Source organism: Pygocentrus nattereri, chromosome 1, assembly GCF_015220715.1.
Source record: "Pygocentrus nattereri isolate fPygNat1 chromosome 1, fPygNat1.pri, whole genome shotgun sequence".
Classification (NCBI taxonomy): Eukaryota; Metazoa; Chordata; class Actinopteri; order Characiformes; family Serrasalmidae; genus Pygocentrus; species Pygocentrus nattereri.
The window spans coordinates 17842035-17858420 of record NC_051211.1 but is presented as its reverse complement, the minus strand read 5'-3'; the positions used below and the strand labels follow the sequence as shown (position 1 = coordinate 17858420).

Genomic DNA, 16386 nt, shown 5'->3' with positions numbered 1-16386 from the left:
GAGGTGTACAGTGTAAAGTGAAAGGGGGAATGTACAGAAGATGTTGATCTCATTGGTTCTCTCTGCATCACCATCTAACGCACTGTCCATACTCTGCTTGCAGCCTGTAATGGTCTTCATACCATTCCAGACCTCTATGTGGTTATTGTATGTACAGGCTGTCTTCTTCTTGTTCAGCAGGCCTTTGACATTGCTGGTTATGCAGGGCTTGTTATTAGCAGAGCAGCACACAGTTTCACGGGATGTATTGAATATCTGAGGAAGACTGGGGTTTTCAGTCCTTTGTAAAGCATGTTTACAAAGACGCTGTGGGCAATGCATTCTGCTTAGCTTTGCAAATCATTTTGAATGGTTCAGCATGGCTAGTGATGTTTTCTTCCCTTTCTGTGTGGGGGGTGGGGAAATGAAGAATACATGTTTTCTGAAATGAGAGTGCCTGCTACAGTTTCCCTTTTGAGTCAGTAATAAGGATAGCCTAGACCAGGTGTGCTCAATCCTAGTCCCAGAGGTCTACCACCCTGAACAGTTCAGATCCAACACACCTGGCTCTAATATTCAGATGCACCTAAAAGCCTTCATCACCTGAATCAAGCGTGTTAGATCAGGGTAGTGTTTCTCCAAGACCAGGATTGGGCCCCCTCGGCCAAGACACAGGTCATCTTTAGGTTCTCTGAGCAATACACTGTAAAAATGACTAAAGCTTCCTCCCATTGAGTATGGTGCCTCAGTCTGTCTTTAACTAAGCAACATACCACAAAATTAAAACTACAATGAAGTCCAAAAAACTTTATGATGAAAGGTTGATAGGCCTCTGCAGCCGAGTGTGAAGCGGCCGGGATGAGAATCAGTACCTCCAAATCCGAGGCCATGGTTCTCAGGCGGAAAAGGGTGGAGAGCTCTCTCAGGGTCGGGGATAAGCTCTTGCCTCAAGTGGAGGAGTTTAAGTATCTCGAAGTCTTGTTCACGAGTGATGGTAAAAGGCAGCAGGAGATTGACAGGCGGATTGGTGCTGGGTCAGCAGTGATGCGGGCTCTCTACCGGTCTGTTGTGGTAAAGAAAGAGCTGAGCCATAAGGCAAGGCTCTCGATTTACCTGTCGATCTATGTTCCCACCCTCACCTATGGTCATGAGCTTTGGGTAATGACCGAAAGAATGAGATCGCGAATACAAGCGGCCGAAATGAGTTTCCTCCGCAGGATGTCTGGACTCTCCCTTAGAGATAGGGCGAGAAGTTCGGTCACCCGGGAGGGACTCGGAGTAGAGCCGCTGCTTCTTCACGTCGAGAGGAGCCAGCTGAGGTGGTTCGGGCATCTGGTTAGGATGACTCCTGGACACCTCCCTCGGGAGGTGTAACAGGCACGTCAACCCGGGAGGAGAGCCCGGGGAAGACCCAGGACACGCTGGCATAACTATATTGCCCAGCTGGCCTGGGAGCGCCTCGGAATCCCCCCCCTCCGGGAGCTAGTGGAAGTGGCTGGGGAAAGGGAGGTCTGGGCCTCTTTGCTTAGGCTGCTGCCCCCGCAACCCGAACCCCGGAAAAGCGAAAGATAATGGATGGATACATGGATGGATGGATGGATGGATGGAGTTGATGCACTTACAAAAATGTTGCCTTAAATCTCAGTAACACCAATAAACCTTGACATACAGTGACATATAGTGGCAGATGTGTTCAGTTTAAACCACAGATGCTGTTTAAATCGTAGCTACCAAGGCCACAGCAATGGAGTTTATGAATCCACGTGACGGTGCAATTGTCCCTCTATGTCCAGTGTTCGCCCCTCCTATTTAGTATACATTATTTCCGCTAAAGTTCTTTGCTGCATTTCTGTACTGACAATTTATCTGCGAAAATCATGTAAATAGTTTTTGTAACTATTTGTACAATATAACTGTCACTTTCATGGCATAAATAAATAAATTTACGAAAATTAAATCCTAAAGCAACTGATCTCACCTGTGACACAGAAACAGGTCCAGACACACATGAACTTGTGTTAAGTGGGGGTGGAGCCACCTTCACCTGCTGCTCAATAAGAGCCAGTGACGAGTGGCACCAGTAACTAGTGGAGCTTTAAGCGTTTGCTGATATGGAGTTGAAGCAAACTGGTCTTGGGGTTCTGCTGCTTGTGCTGCTTGGCAGTTGTAGTGCACAGTTACCAAAATGGAAGAGACCAAGTCCTCACCAGGCTCAACAGACAACAGGCAGGGGACCTGTGCAGCAAGCAGGGGCACGGTTGCCTGTTCAGGATCCTGTCTCAGGAGTGCTTGTGAATCCTGCAGATCCACTCAGTGTTCAGTTGAAACAGGTGGTGCAGGGTCCAGTGAAGAAATTGACGTGGCATTTCCCCCAAGCTCCAGAGAAGCCTAAGCAGCCAGTAGTGAATTTTGAGCCACGTCAGCCTGTTTCTACTGTGAGTGTTGCAGCCGATTGTGGACAGAACTCTGTGTATGTGGAGGTTAAGAAGGATTTGTTTGGAACTGGAGAGCTAATAAATCCCTCGGCCCTCAGCCTTGGAGGCTGTGCGGTAACGGGAGAAGATTCTGCTGCTCAGGTTCTCATCTTTGAAGCAGAGCTGCAGCTGTGCAATAGTGTGCTAACGGTGAGTCTATAGCTGTAGGTGAATTACAACTCCTCCTGGCCTGCTTGACTCCTTCAATACTGTCTGTAATGCTACCAAATCTTCATGTTTGTTCTGCCAGACAACTGCAGATGAGCTGGTCTACAGCTTCATCCTTCAGTATGCCCCTGAACCATTGGGTGGGAATCCAATCACGAGGACAACTGGTGCTACGGTTGGTATTGAGTGCCACTATCCAAGGTAAGGACCAGTTTGCCTCCAGTGTATTGGCCACTGAATAGCTAGGTTTCCATCCATCTGATGTCTTAAGCTCAAGTACATAACTGACCTGTAGCAAGTCATGTGAATAATGGTGCTGTGTAAGAAAGGCTGACCATCTCCAGTACTTCAGAGAGCCATGACATGGTTGTGGTTTTTAGTAGAGGCAGTGGTTCTAAAACACATGGTTGTTTGCATGGTCAAATGGAGTTTACTGTATGAAAACCAGTTGTATGTTATGCTTTAGAAACACATCCTATGTAGCACCAAAAAAAGGATTCCAAAATTGGTACTTGCTAACTGTACACTCTATCCTGGTGAATTTAAGATGAAGGTTTCAATTTGTCCACTGCTATTTTTAATGGCGACGGTTCAGACGCAGACACGTACCTTCCTCCTTTTTTGCATTAATATTTCAGTAAACTTCCACTTTACTTGGCAAAACTTCATCCACCAAATGATCCAACTTTTTTTTTTTTTTTTATTTATTTTTTTTTTTTATTTTTAGTTCTTTGTCTCATTTGGAATCCTTTGTATTTTAGCAGCAGAGCAGTGACTTGGTAAGTAAAACAACTTGCTTTGTCATTTGTCAGAGAAAAAGCCCCTCTTTGGCAGAGAAGTGTGTTTCTCTTTTGTTGAATTAGTTCTTTGAGCATGGTCTGTAACAAGCCAAATGCAACACTAACTTGTGCTTCATACAGTTGGTGTGCTGGTGTACATGGGATTTTTAGTCATGAGTCCTAGATAATATTGGCTGAACTTGCTTGGAGTTTGGAAAATTGTTCAAGATCCTGCTTCATTAAGGATTGTTGGCAGTGTGAAAAAGTAATTGCCATATTGCAAATGGTGTAGAACAAAGGTTAAGCTTTCAGTTGCCTGGCTAATATTAAATACCATAATCTGTTTTGGGTTGGCTTCCCCATGATTCCTTTTAAATATTAATCCTGTGGTTAAACTTGCACACAGCTTCTTAGAGAGCCCAAGTTCATCCACTTGGCACTGATGGCTTCAAACAGCTGAAGCTTTGCAAAGCTACCTTGTGAGATTCTCTATAGGGTTTTATCATGATTTTGCCCCTTTTCCTTATACCTGAGTAGATTGCCAGTTATTTATGACTTGCTTTTCAAAAGAATAGATTTATACAGTTCCATAGGTACTATCCTCAGGATTAGATGGGGAAACTGGCTTTCTTAACACTGTATAACTGCTGCATAAAAATAAGGTTTTCTTTATTTTGTAAATTGCAGTGCAGAGCCTGAGATGCCACCAAAACACAAGCTGCATTTAATGGCAACTGTAGGGGAAAAAGCATTGTTCTGTAATGATTTACAAGTCAAGTGAATCATTTTGAAATCAGATGAAACTTGAGTCACCCTGTATGTCTGTTCTTATCTGACTTGGATGTAGGGAGAAGGCCTGCTCAAATGTCAGTTGCATAATCAAGTAGTGTAGTTTGTTTTATATATTTTCTATAAAAATCAAAGTGAGCCCAAATTTTGCCCACCCACCAAAATGGTTTTTCTCCAATCCAACCAAAATTTGGCAAGAACCTTCCCAATCTGGCAGTACTTGACAGAAAATGAAATTGTGCTTCAGGACACCCTGCAGAGAGTGTAGTCACAATATGCTCAACCTCCAGTGCGTTACTTCACACTGACTTTTCTACATAGTGCATATCTGTATGTGATTCTCACATTTTAATTCATATGTAATTTCACTGTGTAACATGTTGGCTTTCTAAACGAAACAAACATTACAGGCTTGTTTGGCGTTCAGCTGCACTCCAATGACAGAAATGAAGTAAGCTTTACCAGCTGCAACCACTTCAGTTAGCAGATCTCACAGCATTTGCCTTTTTCTCTGTACAACATTTGTTTCACTTGTGGAAATGATAACCAGAGGTGAAAAATAACAATTATTAAATATCTAACTTATCGCACTAAGATTTAAGGCATCTGAATTGACTAATTGGCCTTTCTGCTTTCTAGATAAAAATTAAACATTTTATATTTAAAAATGTTGATCTTTTACACAACACACTGAGTGTAACAAGATTAATCAGTGGAGTGATATAAGCAAATATTCACCATCCACATCTTGAACAGAGGCCAAAAAAGTCTTTCAACATTTCCGTCTACTGCTACAATAAATAAAGAGCAATGTAAAAATCAGTTCCTCAATTCAACATAAAAGGTCTTCATGTGGTTAGCAATTAAAATTTTCAATTCAGTTAAATACACTGCTCAAAAAATAGAGGGAACACTTGAACAACACAATATAACTCCAAGTAAATCAAACTTCTGTGAAATCAAACTGTCCACTTAGGAAGCAACACTGACAATCAATTTCACAGCTGTTGTGCAAATGGAATAGACAACAGGTGGGAATTATTGGCAATTAGCAAGACACACTCAATAAAGGAGTGGTTCTGCAGGTGGGGACCACAGACCCCTTCTCAGTACCTTTCTGCTTTCTGGCTGATGTTTTGGCCACTTTTGAATGTTGGTGGTGCTTTCATACTCGTGGTAGCATGAGATGGACTCTACAACCCACACAAGTGGCTCAGGTAGTGCAGCTCATCCAGGATGGTACATCAATGCAAGCTGTGGCAAGAAGGTTTGCTGTGTCTGTCAGCGTAGTGTCCAGAGGCTGGAGGCGCTTCCAGGAGACAGGCCAGTACACCAGGAGATGTGGATGAGGCCGTAGGAGGGCAACAACCCAGCAGCAGGACTGCTACCTCCGCCTTTGTGCAAGGAGGAACAGGAGGAGCACTGCCAGAGCCCTGCAAAATGACCTCCAGCAGGCCAGTAATGTGTCTGCAAAAACGGTTAGAAACCGACTCCATGAGGATGGTATGAGGGCCTGACGTCCACAGATGGGGGTTGTGCTGAAAGCAGGTTCACACTGAGCAAGTGACAGTTTGGAGATGCTGTGGAGAGCGATCTGCTGCCTGCAACATCCTTCAGCATGACTGGTTTGGCAGTGGGTCAGTAATGGTGTGGGGTGGCATTTCTTTGGAGGGCCGCACAGCCCTCCATATGCTCACCAGAGGTAGCCTGACTGCCATTAGGTACCGAGATGAGATCCTCAGACCCCTTGTGAGACCATATGCTGGTGCAGTTGGCCCTGGGTTGCTCCTAATGCAGGACAATGCTAGACCTCATGTGGCTGGAGTGTCAGCAGTTCCTGCAAGATGAAGGCATTGAAGCTATGGACTGGCCCACCCATTCCCCAGACCTGAATCCGATTTGGCACATCTGGGACATCATGTCTTGCTCCATCCACCAACGGCACGTTGCACCACAGACTGTCCAGGAGTTGGCAGATGCTTTAGTCCAGGTCTGGGAGGAGATCCCTCAGGAGACCATCCACCACCTCATCAGGAGCATGCCCAGGTGTTGGAAGGAAGTCCTACAGGCACGTGGAGGCCACACACAGTACTGAGCCTCATTTTTGACTTGTTTTAAGGACATCACATCAAAGTTGGATCAGCCTGTTGTGTTTTTCCTCTTTAATTTTGTGTGACTCCAAATCCAGGCCTCCATTGGTTAATAAATTTGATTTGTGTGTTTTTTTTTTTTTTTTTTTTTTTTTTTTTTTTTTTTTTTTTTTTTTTGGTCTGCACATTCAACTTTGTACAGAACAAAGTATTCAATGAGAATTTCATTCATTCAGATCTAGGATGTTATTTGAGTGTTCCCTTTATTTTTTTTGAGCAGTGTATTTAATGAAAGTGTAAAGCAAGCTTTCTTTTAGATGAACAAAAGCAATATTTTACATCAATTCAGTTCAACTGTATATCTGCTAAAGTAATAGCTAAAGATTCAAGATTTTGTCATTGCCCAGGGTACAACTTTGGCAGCAATTCTTACAATGCATGAACAAAGACTAAACTACCAATAAAGCAAATGGGGAAACAACCTAAGACAACTTCTTTATCTGAAAAATGGCTGTAGTTAAAGACATTTTAAACAACACAAACAAATGTTATGAACAAAACAATGCAGAGTGAAATAAATGAGTTGGATGAAAGCAAAATGATATTTGACAACTTAAATGAATTAAACTGTTCAGTTCTCGATCTCAAAGGTCAGTGCGGAATTCATATTTCACTTATATAGATATTTCTCTGCAAATAGAAAGTTTCTCTGTATTAGAACATCTTCTAGATATCAGTGTAAATCTGGTGGCATTATCTTTTTAATAGCTTAACTGTTTTTCAGCATCTTGCCCACTAGATGGTAGCATTACTTGTCACTTTCTCAATAAAATAACCTCTCAAAAAAATACTACATGCTATGCAAATACTATACAACCAATAGAACACACACCTGCACACACATGCACTATTGCCAAAGGTATTTGGCCATCTGCCTTCACATGCATATGAAATTGAGTGACATCCCATTCTTAATCCATAGGGTTTAATATGATGTTGGACCACCCTGTGCAGCTGTAACAGCTTCAACTCTTCTGTGAAGCTTCCACAAGCTTCAGGAGTGTGCTTATGGGAATTGTTGACCATTCTTCCAGAAGCACATTTGTGAGGCACCGATGTTGGACGAGAAGGCCTGGCTCACAGTCTCCGCTGTATAATTCATCTCAAAGGTGTTCTATCGGGTTGAGGTCAGGACTCTGTGCAGGCAAGTCGAGTTCTTCCATGCCAAACTCACTCATCCATGTCTTTATGGACCTTGCTTTGTGCACTGGTCTGCAGTCATGTTGGAACAGGAAGGGGCTGTCCCAAACTGTTCCCACAAAGTTGGGAGCACGAAATTGCCCAAAATCTCTTGGTCTGCTGAAGAGCTGAGTTCCATCCTACTGGAACTAAGGGGCCAAGCCCAACTCCTGAAAAACCCCACACCATAATCCCCCCCTCCACCAGACTTTACTCTTGGCACAATGCAGACAGAAAAGTAACTTTGTACTAGTAACTGCCAGACCCAGTCATCCATTGGATTTCCAGATGGAGAAATGTGAATTGTCACTCCAGAGCGCATGTCTCCACTGCTCTAGAGTCCAGTGGTGGCGCTTTACACCACTTTATTCAATGCTTTCCATTGCGCTTGGTGATGTAAGGCTTGGATGCAGCTGCTCGGCCATGAAAACCCATTAATTGATGCTCTCTACGCTGTTCTTGAGCTAATCTGAAGGCCACGTGAAGTTTAGAGGTCTGTAGCGACTGACTCTGCAGAAAGTTGGCAACTTCTATGCGCTGTGCACCTCTGCATCCGTCGACCCCACTGTCATTTTACATGGCCTGCCACTTCATGGCTGAGTTGCTATCATTCCTAAATGCTTCCACTTTGTTATAATACCACTGACAGTTGACTGGAATATTTTGTAATGAGAATTTCATGATTAGACGTGTTGCACAGGGGGCATCTTATCACGGTACCACGCTGGAATTCACTGAGCTCCGGAGAGCAACCCATTTTCACAAATGTTTGTAGAAGCAGTCTGCAGGCCTAGGTGCTTGGTTTTATACACCTGTGGCCACGGAAGTGATTGCAACACCTGAATACAAAGATTTGGATGGGTGACTGAATACTTTTGACAATATACTGTATGAGTCAAAATAATTTTTAATCATTTCTAAATACACAGACAAATGACAAAGCACTGTCTACTATCTTTGTGATTAGACAACACACAGAAACTTGAACACATGATTTACACACAAGATTAAAGTGGGATAGAATCTAAACTCTCCATTATACTTCAACACTTAACTAATGCCACAACAGCAAGCTTCTCTGTCGTATTTGTGTACTGAACAAGGCAACCTCCGTACAGCCTCCTAGACAATAGGAGGAGGAATGACCCAAAAAACACTACCTTGCATGAGAATAGCCAATCTGTTTACCAGTATCAGGTACAGTGGTGTTCAAGTGTGGTGTTAATGTTTTTATTACTCAGTGGGTCTCATGGACCAACCACATTACTTTTTTTTTTTTTTTTTTTTTTTAAGTCAATGTAGCCATAACAATTTATGTAAAATACCAGATGTTTAAAATATCAGTGGTCAGCATAGGGTTCTCTTTTAGCAGTTGTACCTGGTCAGCAGCCTGTCCATGTTGTTCAGCCTCACACACATGCACACATACAAACGCATACACAGACACACTAACAGCAGGCCATATAGGAGAACAGAGTGAAGGGACACCGCACCTTCATACTTTAATTTCCTGCGGGTTCACTCCAACACCACGTGTAAGATAAATTTAAACAGTATGAAGTGATTGAACATGCATTATATTATGTCCTTTGCACAAAACTAAGACAGAATGAGGCTTAAATAATAATAAATCGCATATCACACAAGGGTTACACAACTAATGGTACTGATGGTCACTCTGTAGCTTCGAGCACTTCTGTAAGTTCATTCACACAGGAAACCATGTACAACTACATTCTTTCGTCATTAAAACATTACAAAGCTCAAATATACAGCTCTGACAAAGATTAAATGGGTTCGATGAGTTAGATTTGCTAGGAACTAGAACAAGGTGAGGTTTAAAGCTAGTAAGCTACTAATCATCTGTCTATGAAAACAGCAACCTAATTGTCTATTGTGTATGAAACAACTGAATGGTGAAAGATCTTTAATTACAATTGTTTTTTTTTTTTTTTTTTTTGTTAGTTATTTAACTTTTCCAGAACAAATGAGTATAAGCTTTTTTCATTCTTGCTTGCAAAATATAAGGGTGGCACCCAAGTAGGATCACTGAGCCCCCAAAAGTTCAGAAATGGCCCATAACAATACCTTTTACAAAAAGAAGTGGCTTGTGTTCTTTCTAAAGCCATTTTAACTGAACATACTAGCTGTATTTTATGCATCTTAAAATAGTCATTAGGTAAACTATATCCTGAGTTTCTAATGTTAACATTCAGTAGATTGTCATATTGCATATGTTGGTTTAGTCCTTTTTTTGAGCATTAAAACATAATGCAGCTTTTCTATACCCACAGTACTCTGCAAAATGTAGTAACCACCTTTCAGAATAACCATTAAGTACAACTGTTTCTGTACATCCTTCCACTGTCAGAAGACAACTCGGTGCTATGAGTATGAAAGGATGTGGAGCTTTCAAGGAAGTTACTGAGAACAGGAAATGAATAATAAAAAAACTACTGATGTTCTCAGAACAATTGACTGACCATCCAACCACCACCCAGTCCAGCTCTCAACATCACTGAATATTTTTGGGATTATTAAATGCATAAAAATGCAACCAACTTCTAAAACAGAACTTTGGAGGTGTGGAAAAATATCCCTGAAGATTTTTTTGAAATCTCCTAAAAAGAATGGAAGCTATAATAAAAGCAAAGGACAATGAATACTGAAATATTATTGGAATATTGCGTTTAGTTGTCGCTTGCAGTTAAAACAACCACTAAATAAATGTATGGGTGACATTTAAAGTTCTGTATTCACAGCTGGTGGCAGGGTTCTTGCACAATGATATCGACTTAAGTCTGGGGCTGAACTCACAAAAGCTTTCTCATAATTTTTTAAGGTCCTTAAGACAAACGATGAGTTCATAATGTTCTTAAATGCAGGACTCAAAAAAAAGTTCTCAAATATTCTTAAACAGTCTAATTTGTCTTAAGATTTAATATCCTCATTGTTTTTCTTATGTAAGTGACATTGCGTTTTACCCTGTACCATAAAAGACATGATGCATTCTGAATTCGCCACTGGCTTGTGCATGGGGGCATGGACCCTATAAGGAAGTTATCAACCAGGTTGCCAGATAGGTTAAAGTGAAAATACTAAATCATTTACCATGCAAACTTTTTTGAGGGTTGTGGGGTTTTTTTTTTTTTCCCCCATGATCCCTTTGCTAGCCTTAGACTGTTTTTTGCCCCCCCCCCCCTTCTTCTTCAAATGTCCGCATACCACACATAGTCGGAGTAGATTTGAGGTCCAGGTTGAGACTTCCACACATCTTGATTAACACTCTTGAGGATGTTGCTTTCATCACTTATGAGACGCAGCTCCTTCTGATAACTTATCATTATTGCCCTCTGCTTTTGCGACTGTAGATTGAGGCACTAGAGTTTAGACAGTTTGTAGATGTAAATCTGGATGTCTGGCACGTGACATATTCTGTTTTGTCAACGACAAGCTGGGCAACAGATTTAGGATAAAATGCTTTCTTTTAGCCAGGTAGAAGCATTTTAGGCACGGCTGACGTTGGAAGGCTACTTTGCGACTGTTGGCTCAAAACAGGGGAACACAAATACAGTACTGTCTGCATATATATGGACTTGGGAGTTTGTATGGTAAGTCCCATTTTTATTTCTTTGCCAGTTGTTACAACTAGATCCACTTTTTAAAAAGGTTGGATGGTGTAAATAAGACACTTTGGCATGTGATACAGTATAGAGGTCATTTTCTTTCACTAAGCAATGCAATCGATGTGCACATTTAATGCCATATTTGATTGATCTTAGCAGTGACTTGTGCAAACTATTAACTCAAAACTGTTAAAGTATTTTCTAGAGAAACAGCAATGACAGAGTATAGTGTGTGGAATGGGCGCAAGCTTGAGGTGGGAGATCCTGACTCTCTGCCAACTCTTCCAGTGAGCTGTGAGTTAGACTCTATCTAAACATATCATACTAACTGTATATAACTTACTGATGGGGTAAATATTAACCTGTATAGTTTGTTATTGTAGTTGTTGCTATTTATCTCTTACCTTTTTTTCCTGTATTACACTTTTTTTTCTCCCCAAAATAACTGTTTGAGGTTTTACAACCAGTGTGAGTGTATGAAGAATAAGTGGCCAGCTCCACTTTGGTGGAACCATTCTGTTGAAACTAGACTTGTGTGGTTAACATTCCAGACTACATTCCAAAACTCTGAGATCTTAAGGAGATGCAAGAAACCAGTTTGTGCACAAACCAAAGAGCAGTGTTTAAACCTTTTGATCTGAAACAGAACTTATGTTTAAGATAAAATCAGCAAAACTTCTTGTTTCTTTCCTCAATAGCTGAGTCATATGAGCTTTATGAAAATGTGAAACACAATGGTTCATCAAGATCATCATCGTTGCAAGGTAAGTTATGAAGATTACTGTCTTAAGCATTTTATCATGATGGGTTAAATACTTCAAGTCATGAAGGTTTAAACTAGGCCTCTTAAGTGATCTGCTGTTCCCAGAAATGGATGAAAGCTAGCAAGAGCTAGTTAAAACAATATTAATATTGATAACTTGAACCCTGCCATGTCACACCAACATAACCGTAAATTTATTCAGTAATTATCACCGATCATAATAATCAGTCATAATGTTTGATGTCATGAACAGCTTACAGTTGTACACAAGTCTGGGCACCCTGGCCAAATTCCACATCTTGCTGATTTGTGAAGTGGAAAAAAGCATACAAAATATATGCCTTAAACTACATATTCTGCAAACTTTATATTTGATTAACTTAAAAAAATAGAAGAACAAATTGTGGCATGTGCAAAAGTTTGGACAACTAAATCAACAATTGGTCCACTCTTAGTAACAAATCTTTCTTGAAGAATGCTATATTTCTGCAATGTCATTGGGCTGTCTTGCACGCACAGCATGTTTAAGCTCTACCTACTCATTTTGAGACCATTTAAAAAGTTTCAACTTGGGCCTCTTGAAGTATAACGTAGTCTATTTTAGGCTATGTTTTGGATCATTATCCTGTTATAGACGTTTATTGACTGATCATGTCACACTTGTTTCCAGAATTTGCTCATACTTGGTGGAATCCATCTGCCATTCAGTGAAAAGTTTCTTGTGCTGCTGGCTACCACACAACCCCATAAGAGATCTTGTCTCATGCTTAACAGTTGGCAAGGTGTTTTTTCATCAAATGCTCTCCCTTTTCTCTCCAAGTGTATCATTGGTCATTGCCAAAGAGTTCATTTCTCACAAACTTTCTGGACTTTTTCTGATGATATCTTTATGGCATGGTTATATCAATGTTATGCAGCAAAGTTAAAATAAAGTGTTGGCTAAATATCATCTGAACCCTGGGGTACTCATCTCTTGTATGTGTTTTAATCTCAAACTACATCTGGCTATTATCTAGAGTTGAATCAGATGTGTTAAGCAAGAAAATTATACTTTCTTAGGCTGAGACCTTCCAGGACCATAGTTACCACTATGTTGACTATGTAGTTACTATATTGTTAGCCATTAGCATGACGCATTCTTTATCCCCAAACAAGACCTTTATATTGTACTATTGTATGTTGTATTGTGTGTTTTTCAGCTGAGATGGAGGAGTTACGAATCCTGCTGCTCGGTCGAAGAGGAGGAGGAAAGAGCTCTACAGGCAACACTATTCTGGGCTTCCATGCCTTCAACACGGATATGCAGTTGACCCGGGTCACGCAGTTCTGTGAGAAGATGGTTGGGAACATTGATGGGAAACCTGTGGCTGTAATCGACACACCTGGGCTGAACAAGACCAAACGCATGGAGAAGGACGTGATCCGAGAAATCCTGAAATCTGTCTCCCTGTACAAGCCAGGACCCCATGTGTTTCTCCTGGTCCTACCTGTGGGGAACCTCACCAATGAGGACAAGGACATGCACAAGATGATCGAGAACATATTTGGGAAAAGTATCTGGATGTACACTATCGTCATCTTTACGCATGGGGACCGCCTGGAAGGGAAGATGCCAAATGATGTCATTGCTAGCTCCGATAAGGATTTGCGGGATTTTATCCGCAAGTGCAATGGTGGATTTTGGTTCTTCAACAACAAGAACACAGAGAACCGTGAGCAGGTGACAAAACTTCTGGAGAAGATCGAAACTTTAGTGGCCATTAACGGCAGGAGCTGCTACACCTCGGCTCTGTATCCGTCCTCCGAGAAGAAGATACGAGAAAGACAAGAGAAGATCCTGGAAGAAAGACAAGAAGACATTCTGAGGAAAGAAAGAGAGCTGGCAGAGAATTATGAGGATGAGGAAGAGCTGGAGAAAAAAAAGAGAGAGCTGTGGAGGGAGGAAGAAGAGACTGCGAGGAGGCTAGCAGAGAATCAACAAAAACACAAAGTAAACCTGGTGAGGAACCAATCCTTTAGCACCCTTAAACTAGCTGTGATTAGAAAATGATTCAAACAAAACAAAACATTACTGCAACTTTCTTGAAATTCCTTAACCATGACAGACTGCAGCTCAACCCTTGTGTAGGGTTAAGTAAACCAAGCTAAACTTTAAATCCTCCTATGAATGGACATGTTTACTGTTCCCATGATGAGTATTGTGAGAAATGATCTGTTGTCTTCCTAATGTATGACTTCACATATACCACAGTATTGCTCCTGATCAGTTAGAGTCTGATTGTGTAATAGTGTCATGTGAAGTAATTATGTATCTCCGTTAGTTTAATTACACTTAACTGCATAGTTTTAATGTGGCTACTTAACACAGTATTGTGCAAGCATCAGAGATCACCCTTCACTTATTTAACTTTCAGTAAAAATGGACACTGAGTGCATGTCTTACATTTTTAGGATATTTCTGAGGAGATTAGATATAAGATAATCCACTTAAATAAGGAAGGAAAGTTAAAGGGAAATAGTGAGTTTAAAAATGATTTAAAGATATAAATTGGACTCCTAACTACCATACAAAACCTGGTAGACCACCAAAATTGTAATGAGAAATAATCATTCCAATCTTGCTTCAGATTTTCAAAAATATACAGGTGTTTCTATCCATTCTTCCACAGTGAGACGACTCATCTATGGTCTGAAAAGATGTGTAGCTGTCAAAGCCTGAATTACTGAGAAAAGGACATTTTCCACAAGATGGAAGAAAATCTGCAAATCAAACAAAGAAGCTGCTGGTGTTCCAAGAAGAACTGACTGACCACCCCATCACTGAACCCCTGAGTGTGTTTGGAATAATTGGATATCGACAAGTTGATAATGCAACCAACAAATAAGACTGAAATTTAGAGTTGTGAAAAAAAAAATATAAAATATAAATCATATACTTGAGTTGAGTTAAAGTAAAGATACCCAAGGTAAAATATTACTCCAGTAAAAGTAGAAGTCCTTACTTTAGACCCCAACTTGAGTAAAAATACAAAGGTATTTGCCTTCAAATGTACTTAAGTATTGAAAGTAAAAGTACTAAAAGATTAATTATGACTCTGATGTCCTGTTATCATTTTTGTAACAAGACTCGCTTTATGAACTAATTTTAGGTGAAAATCCTCCAGCGACTCTCTTGGTAAACCAGTCTTTTGATAGAACGTCATTAATTAGTGACGCTGACGTCTATTAAAATGATCATAAGCACAAAACACTGAAGGTAAAGTTTCCATCAGGGAGAACCGAGTGGCTCTGAAATCACTTTTTACAAAGTTTCAGTTTAAGATTACTTTGTAACATAGTTACAAGTTGAATAAAAACTTGCTTTAAACTCAGGTTCACAAATAAGTTTTCCTTTATTCTATTGATCTGTAGGTCTCTGTTCATAAACATAAACTACCCGAAACTAATGTTACTATAAAATGAGTGTTTGTATACATTTAGAGAAAAAAGAAACATGCCAGTCACGACTGCATGTGTACTGCTCAAAAAAATAAAGGACACACTCTAACACATTCTAGTTCTGAATGAGTGAAATATTCTACAAAGTTAAATGTGCTGACAATAAAATCACACAATCATCAATGGAAATCAAATTTATTAACCAATGTAGGCCTGGATTTGGAGTCACACACAAAATGAAAGGGTAAAAAAGCACTACAGGCTGATCCAACTTTGATGTGATGTCCTTTAAAACAAGTCAAAATGAGGCTCGGTATTGTGTGTGTGTGTGTGTGTGTGTGTGTGTGTGTGTGTGTGTGTGTGTGTGTGTGTGTGTGTGTCCGTCCTCCACGTGCCTGTATGACCTCGCTACAAGGCCTGCGCATGCCATAGCTTCAATGCCTTCATCTTGCAGTAACTGCTGACGCATTCCAGCCACATGAGGTCTAGCACTGTCCTGCATTAGGAGGAACCCAGGGCCAACCAGCATATGGTCTCACAAGGGGTCTGAGGATCTCATCTCGGTACCTAATGGCAGTCAGGCTACCTCTGGCGAGCACATGGAGGGCTGTGTGGCCCTCCAAAGAAATGCCACCCCACACCATTACTGACCCACTGCCAAACTGGTCATGCTGAAGGATGTTGCAGGCAGCAGATTGTTCTCCATGGCGTCTCCAGACTCTGTCACATGTGCTCAATGTGAACCTGCTTTCATCTGTGAAGAGCACAGGGCGCCAGTCGCGAATTTGCCAATCGTGGTGTTCTCTGGCAAATGCCAAGCGTCCTGCACGGCGTTGGGCTGTGAGCACAACCCCCATCTGTGGGCGTCTGGCCCTCATACCATCCTCATGGAGTTGGTTTCTAACCATTTTTGCAGACACATGCACATTTCTGGCCTGCTGGAGGTCATTTTGCAGGGCTCTGGCAGTGCTCCTCCTGTTCCTCCTTGCACAAAGGCGGAGGTAGCGGTCCTGCTGCTGGGTTGTTGCCCTCCTATGGCCT

At 41.2% G+C, this 16386-nt stretch overlaps 2 protein-coding genes across 3 annotated transcripts; both read left to right on the top strand.

Moving 5' to 3' along the window:
* Positions 1-2048: 2048 nt before the first annotated feature.
* LOC119264185 (zona pellucida sperm-binding protein 3-like) lies at positions 2049-2848 on the top strand. Its single transcript, XM_037542258.1, has 2 exons — positions 2049-2603; positions 2704-2848. The coding sequence occupies exons 1-2, from the start codon at positions 2091-2093 to the stop codon at positions 2824-2826; spliced, it is 636 nt and encodes a 211-aa protein (XP_037398155.1). The 5' UTR covers positions 2049-2090; the 3' UTR covers positions 2827-2848.
* A 7999-nt stretch (positions 2849-10847) lies between these two features.
* Positions 10848-14819, top strand: zmp:0000001062 (GTPase IMAP family member 7). Of its 2 annotated transcripts, XM_017720642.1 has the most exons (5): positions 10848-11129; positions 11340-11438; positions 11843-11908; positions 13107-13906; positions 14577-14819. In XM_017720642.1, exons 2-5 carry the CDS (start codon positions 11360-11362, stop codon positions 14577-14579), a joined length of 948 nt encoding a protein of 315 aa, XP_017576131.1. In that variant the 5' UTR covers positions 10848-11129; positions 11340-11359; the 3' UTR covers positions 14580-14819. The 2 variants fall into 2 exon arrangements, with proteins under 2 accessions (XP_017576131.1, XP_037398661.1); XM_037542764.1 differs by lacking the exon at positions 14577-14819 and having other exon boundaries at positions 13107-14023.
* The last annotated feature ends 1567 nt before the right edge of the window (positions 14820-16386 follow it).

Excerpts from the sequence above, each read along its gene's own strand:
- LOC119264185 (XM_037542258.1), top strand. The coding sequence starts at position 2,091 with ATGGAGTTGAAGCAAACTGGTCTTGGGGTTCTGCTGCTTGTGCTGCTT. Across the intron at positions 2,604-2,703 it reads TGTGCAATAGTGTGCTAACG|ACAACTGCAGATGAGCTGGT; the intron begins GTGAGTCTATAG and ends TTGTTCTGCCAG.
- zmp:0000001062 (XM_037542764.1), top strand. The coding sequence starts at position 11,360 with ATGACAGAGTATAGTGTGTGGAATGGGCGCAAGCTTGAGGTGGGAGAT. Across the intron at positions 11,439-11,842 it reads GCCAACTCTTCCAGTGAGCT|CTGAGTCATATGAGCTTTAT; the intron begins GTGAGTTAGACT and ends TTTCCTCAATAG. Across the intron at positions 11,909-13,106 it reads AAGATCATCATCGTTGCAAG|CTGAGATGGAGGAGTTACGA; the intron begins GTAAGTTATGAA and ends TGTGTTTTTCAG.